The sequence below is a fragment of the Berghia stephanieae genome, chromosome 9, assembly GCF_034508935.2.
Source record: "Berghia stephanieae isolate SIO BIC M18660-M18661 chromosome 9, UCSD_Bste_1.3, whole genome shotgun sequence".
NCBI lineage: Eukaryota > Metazoa > Mollusca > Gastropoda > Nudibranchia > Aeolidiidae > Berghia > Berghia stephanieae.
Window position 1 is genome coordinate 38,132,270 of NC_088368.1, and position 7,500 is coordinate 38,139,769.

Consider the following 7,500-nt stretch of genomic DNA (forward strand, 5'->3'; position numbering starts at 1 on the left):
GTTGCTTTTGTAGAAAATGCTACACCTGTCGCCTGGAGGAAGAGAGAAATAAATAACTTAGGCCCTATGAGCATTTATATGACATAATTGGTATAACAAAAATATTACACGATAAGAGGTGGCCGAACAAAGACAGAAAAATACAAGGGAAAAAATCCATCCAAATATCGAACCCCGGACCTCCTGATTACCGGTCAGACGAGATACCATTACACCGCAGAGGTTGCCCGATAGAGTTGGGACAATAACACAATAATATAGCACAATATCTACTAAAAGTGTTCAAAGCGCTTTATTTGAACGGGTCCCTGACAAAAAGCAACACGTAACGCGTAGCCTACTTAGAATGAGATTCTACCTATATTCTTCACAAGGGTACGCGTTTTCCGTTGTGAAACCATCGCTTGCATCAAACAACACAAACATTGAACACGAGATGACGAGGACGAAGACATAATTTGAGTAGCTCCATTTTCATTTTTGAAAGTATCATATCGAGAAATTGGGAAGCAAATATTGTTACAACTCGAAAGCCTGCTTGAGCTTGAATAGGTTTGTTGTCAAACGTTTCTTAAAATAGGGTTCAACAGTCGTGACGTCACTTTCCTCGTAATGACGCATAGTATTAGTAACTGGTTCTAAACTATCGGAACAATGACGGGAGGCCATTATTTCCATCACGCCCTCATCAAAAATTTATCCGACAATGCATAAAAGTGTTTCCACTGGAGAAAAACATTATGCATCTTTCATGTTTTGACTTGTATACATTCTGATCACATCACATGTGAAAAAGTTCTAGCCAGCATGAAGAATACAAAGAAACAATTTTCTTTGTTTAGAACCAAGCTGCTGGTTGCTGGGCGGACGTGACATCAGACTATAGAATCCTATTGGGAAGCGAATATTGTTACAACTCAAAAGCCCTGCTTGAGATTGAACAAGAGTTTTTTCTGGAGTTTCCCAAAATTGATGATCTCGGGGGCGTCTTTGATTTCTATATCTAATTTTGTTCCATACTTTTGGGGCCCAAGGAGTGTCATGTCTCTGTGTCTCAGTCTCGGGTAAAACCCTCTCCTTTTGGACAAAAAATGAAACTTGAGCTTTTATACAGCGCAATATCCACTAAATGTGCTCAAAGCGCTTTACGAAGGATCCCTGACCAACAGCAACACGTAACAAGCAGAACAAGACATGGCGTCTGCTAGGCGATATTAGAATGTTTTTCTACAGAAACAACGCTGTAAACGGCCAGGTACTCATTTTACACCTGAGTACGGTGGTGAATGTGAGTAAAGAGTCTTTTTCCAAATACTCAACTAAGCGGAAAACGAGGTTGGAACCCAGGACCATCCTATCCGAAAGCGAGTGTCATACCACTAGACCTTGTAGCCGCACGGAGGAGTATAGCCTTACCAGGGTTGTAGTAATCGAATACTTGTACTCGTGCCGGCTGTAGATTGTGGGCCATCAGCTCTTGTCGTGCCCGGAACTTGATGCAGGTGGTCTGTTTGCTGGAAATCTGGTGGGAGTTTTGGTCGTAGGGGTGGGGCATTTGTTGGGTGGTTTTAATGGTGGTGTTGACGGTTGGGGTGGTGGTGTTGGTGATGGTGGTGGTGGTGTTGATGGTGGTGGTGGTAGAGGTGGTGAACGTGGTAGTTGCGGTGATGGTGGTGGTGGTGGCGATGATGGGTGGTGGTGGTGGTGATGATGATGATGATGATGATGATGTTCACGGTGGTGATGATGATGCTGATGGTTGTGGTGGTAGTGGTGGTGTTGGTAGTGATGATGATGATGACGATGATGATGATGATGATGATGATGATGATGATGATGATGATGATGATGATGATGATGATAGTGAATATGGTGACATTGATAATGTTGGTGGTGGTGATCATGATAATGATTTTGATGTTTATTGAGAGATGTGCTATGTATTGTGATTTCAGTCTTACCTCATCTATGTAGAAGATAACCGATCTCTTCGACTTCTCAAAATGGTCGACAATACCTTTGAGTTTTAACTGAAATAGTACATGAAATTATAGTGAAATTAGTAAATAAATCATCAAATAAAAAAATATTGATGATGATGATGATGATGATGATGATGATGATGGTGATGATGATGATGATGCTAAAAAAAGAAATAATAATAATAATAATAATAATAATAATAATAATAATAATAATAATAATAATAATAATAATAATAATAATAATAATAATAATAATAATAATAATAATAATAATAATAATAATATATAATAATCTTTTGAAAACTTCAGAACTTCTCCAAAAAAAATCTATTTCTAGACAAATGTAAACAACACCCACACTACTAGTCTGGACCATAATTTGAGAGAGAAGGTTCAAAGGTCAAATGACACTTGTATGTGAGTAAAGAGAATAAGTGATTGAAATGACCCCCGGGGGTTGTAACACTAATAGGATTCAATAGTCTGATGTCACGTCCGCCTAGCAACGAGCAGCTTGGTTCTAAACAAAGAAAATCATTACTTTATATTCTTCATTACCTTTTTATTGTGCAATAACACACCTCGCAAGCTCGTTGTGTTATTGGGCACGATAAAAATAACTCGTGTTAATAAATACAAAGAGATGAAAGAATCGATATATTAACCACCTCCTTGCTACCCACAGGAAAATCGTCACATTCGTTACGACGCAGGCAACATTTTTCTCATTCTAATTTCTTTTGTAAATCACAATATTTGAACAAAATTGTTTCCAATAGTTAAAGTATATTAACATTGTGTTGAAGAGCTCGTTTCGCAGAAAGAAATATTTATAGCAAGAACTAACAGCTTGTGTGTTTGAGTGAAATAAATCTATTTTTGTATAGGTTGTGTGTGAAGTTTTGGGGACAATCCGGAAAGTGGCTGGTAAGGAGAGAGTTGATTATTGCAGGAGAGTTCAATGTTAAAGTTGGGATACGACTAGAGAAAGACAGATGATCGGGAGGTCATATAAAATGGTAATAGGGGCGGGGGCAGCGTGGCTCAGTGGTACGGTCTTTGATTCGTAACCGAAAGGTACCGAGTTCGATTCATCCGCCTCTGCGCTGTGTGGCCTTGAGCAAGTCACATACACTGTACTGCGACTGACGTCTGGATTATTCCAGTCTTCCCTTGGAATAGACCCACTCAAGAGACAAAATTTCCACTATGGGATGAATAAAATGAATTATATTTATTTATTATTCATTTAAAAATAATCACTATCATTCCTTGTAAAACCCAAAACCTTGGGTAAAATATGTGAACAATCGTTTCAATGTTCGAACCCCCCCCCCCCCCCACACCCATTTTTGTAACTCTCTCCCATCACACGGTGAGATGCTCTGATTCGTTGACAACTAGCAAATCTCGCTTAAAGTTTAATCTTTTTACGTCATAATGTTGCAATACTATGATCATATTATTTTGTTGTTGTTAAATTGAATTCGTATCACTTTTCCATTAAACTTGTCTTACTGTAATTTGTTTTGTTTTATATCACTGTAAAGCGCTTAGAGCCTGTGACAACGGGGTAAAGCGTTCTATAAATACTTATTATTATTATTATTATTATTATTATTATTATTATTATTATTATTATTATTATTATTATTATTATTCCTATTATTATTATTATTATTATTATTATTATTATTATTATTATTATTATTATTATTATTATTATATATTATTATTATTATTATTATTATTATTATTATTATTATTATTATTATTATTATTATTATTATTATTATTATTATTATTATATTATTATTATTATTATTATTATTATTATTATTATATATTATTATTATTATTATTATCATTATTATTATTATTATTATTATTATTATTATTATTATTATTATTATTATTATTATTATTATTATTATTATTATTATTATTATTATTATTATTATTATTATTATTATTATTATTATTATTATTATTATCATATATTTTAAAAAGTATTTAACTCACGGGGGAAGGTCAATACCCGACCAACTCATCCAAGATCTAAGAGACACTGGAAGATAATCAGTAACTGAATCTCCACCCTGTCCTTATCACCACCCACCCTTCAACAAGGAGCATATCCAAGCTTTCCATCAATTTGTCCAAGATGTGTAAACACGCACTTATCCCCCTTCCCTCTTCAACAACGAGTTTCTAATATAAATAACAGTACTTAAAATACACGGGTATTATAGAATGTGTGTTTACTCATAATATTACCTCTCGCCACTTCAATAAAAGACGTCAATATTTATTTAATTGAATACAATATTGAGACATTCTGTGCTAAATCTTAAGTTCTGCTTAGAGATTTAAAAAAAGATTGATGTATTAAAATTGTAATATTTAGTTTTCATAAAATTCTCATGTCAATGTCTTGTGAAGAAAGAAGGGCCATTGATCACGTGAGGGGGGGGGGGGGAATTGGCGCTCAATAAGTTGGATTATTTGCTACTCATTTATTTATTTATTTATTTATTTATTTATTTATTTATTTGAAATGATTTCAACTCAAATTCAATTCAAATTATAAAAATATATTGAATTTGGAAAATTAAATAACTTGAGCATTTGTATTGCGAAATACCACTAAATGTGCTCTAAACCGTTTACAATGCGTCTTTAGTAAACAGCAACATTTACAGTGTAATAAATAATAAATTTAATCAAATAGAGCTTTTCTATGGCGCAATATCCACTAAACGTGCTCAAAGCACTTACAAGGGGTCCCTGGCCAACAGCAATACTTAACATGTAGGACGGGACATGACGCCTGTTAGGCGATATTATAATTTTTTTCGGACAGAGGCAAAGCTGTTAACGGCCAGGTACTCATTTTACACATGAGTACGGTGAGAGAATGTGAGTAAAGAGTCTTTTCCAAGGACTCAATTATGCGCCAAGCGAGGCTCGAACCCAGGACCTTTCGATCCGAAAGCGAGTGTCATACCACAAGGCCATATCGCCGAATATTTCATGCTAACATAACATACTGTTTTGTATCGGTGGGTAACAAATACTTAATATTGGTAATAAGGAACAATATATATATATATATATATATATATATATAGTGTATGACTCGAACCCTGGACTTTCCGATCCGAAGAGCGAGTGTCATACCACTTGACCACATAACCGCATGTTTCAAGCCGACATAATTCTATTTTGATACGATCACAAATACTTCATATGATTGGTTATGAAGAACAATATAGATAGTATGCGCTTGGCTAAGAAGCTCACAACATTGCCACCCGGAAGTATAACGGACAAACACACAAAACTCTGTGTAACCATGAACTTTTATAGTCTGGATAACACAGTTTAGTGAGAATTACTCATAAACGTGGACTGCAAAAAATAAAAACAAAGACCCGAGTGACGTCAACTTCATTCTATCGAGACAGTCTACGACTCGAACCCAGGACCATCCGATTCGAAGGCGAGTGTTATACCACTTGGCCACATAGCCTCAGAGTATTTACTGTCATACACGCATTCAGGCTTGTCGTGGTATTTTGTAACTTAAAATTAAAATTGTGAGTTTGTTGTTTGTTTATTTGTCCTGGTCTGGACGCCAGACTGACGAAGGCTTATGCTACGAAGTTAATACAATCCATTTTCCACTAACACTAAATACATAAAATAAAGACCTGTCAAGAACAGATTTTAAATCGTATTTTGGTGTAACCCGGATTTGTCTAAGGAATTGTGTGATAATAAAGCTCAGGGTGTTAGAAGGATTAAGCATAAAGACAACAAAAAACCCCAATCAAAAAATTAAAAATATAATTTTTAAAAACACCCAAAAACAGAAATAAAAAAAAAGAAAGAAAAGAACCCCCAACAAAACAAGTACGAACAAAAACAAAAGTAAACAAAGCAATAACAACAAAAGAAAAAAAAGACAAAAAAAAAAACCTAAAACAAAACAAAACAAAATAAAAATAAAAACAGAAACAACAACAAAAACAAAAACAAAAAACTCCCAGCAAAACAAGAACAAACAAAATAAAAGTAAACAAAGGAACAACAACAACAAAAAACAACAACAAAACTATTTTAAAAGGCCCCCCAAAAAACGACAACTAACAAACAATACAAGACAATATCGTTTCACCGACCACCTGAAGACGGAGTCGACGGGTACTTATAGGCAGGTCTGATAACCCAAATTGCTATGGCCCCATTCTTGTAATGGGAATATTCTCACACCAACGTGTAGTTATTCACAGGTCTAATAACCCAAATTGTTGTGGCCCCATTCTTGTAATGGAAATATTCTCAAACCAACGTGTGGTTATTTACAGGTCTCATAACCCAAATTGTGCTGGCCTCATTGTATAGGTACTGGAAATAATTTACTATCAAAACAATGCAAAATATTATCTACTACAACAGCGTTAAATATGGCCCATAATTATTGCGTTCCGTTATTAGACCTCTAAAATGAGTGGACCTAAGGTGTAAAAAAATCTTTTAAGAAATAGCGTGAAAAAACGCTAAAAAGGTTAGAAAGATAAAGCAAAATACCCAATCAAACAAACAAACAAACGTTTGTCTCTGTCGGAAAACAATCGTAAAATCGCCTAACAGGCATCATGTCTCTTCCTAAACGTTAAGTGTTGCTGTTGGCAAGGGACCCCTTTGTAAACCACTTTGATTATGACTACGTTTCGTGGCCGTTGTTCACCCCGTCATAACGATAGGTCACCTGACAAAAACACAACAAAACAAAACAAAAACAATAAAAACAAAACAAAGACAAAACAACTTAACCAAAAAAGCCCTAAAAAACATTCCACAGGACAAAAGAATAGGGAATGAGATTAGCGGAAGAGTAGCGTCCCTTGATTGGACGTCACCTTACAGAGAGAACGTCAACATGGTTTTGTCCTCGCTTTCAGTGAACTGTCTCATGCCCTTTCACCAGAAGCGAGGACGAGAGACGCATGCGCAAAACCATATGACGTTCTCTCTCCAATAACTACCCCCGCCGGTGACGTCCAATCAGGGGACGCTACTCTTCCTCTAATCTCATTCCCTATAAATGGCTTACGATTTCAAGATCCTCGTCCAAGGGAGCAAACCCAGTAAATAACCCAATGTCAATGACTGTCATTCCTCTGGTTGTTTCCCCCTTGTATCTGGATTGAGGGTAGGTCAAAAATAGATTAGTGGTGGTCAATAATACTGTTAGTATTGCTTCAATCAACTCGGAAATGAGTTTTGAACTTTTTACACTCAAAAGAAATTCATAAATTTAATATATTGTGTTATAATAAATATTTAATAATAATATAATAATAATATAATAATAATAATAATAATAATAATAATAATAATAATAATAATAATAATAATAATAATAATAATAAATAATAATAATAATAAATAATAATATAATATAATAATAATATAATAATAATAATAATAATATAATAATAATAATAAA

The 7,500-nt window shown here is 34.5% G+C and overlaps 1 protein-coding gene across 1 annotated transcript in view; it reads right to left on the minus strand.

Annotated features, from left to right (window-relative positions):
• Positions 1 to 7,500, minus strand: part of LOC144980194 (complement C3-like) — a 97,993-nt gene that overhangs the window by 11,599 nt on the left and 78,894 nt on the right. Inside the window, 4 exon segments of the mRNA XM_078927768.1 lie at positions 1 to 32; positions 1,417 to 1,522; positions 1,962 to 2,030; positions 7,105 to 7,192. The exon segment at positions 1 to 32 is cut by the window's left edge and continues 40 nt beyond it. Of these exon segments, the coding sequence (XP_078783894.1) occupies positions 1 to 32; positions 1,417 to 1,522; positions 1,962 to 2,030; positions 7,105 to 7,192 (295 nt within the window).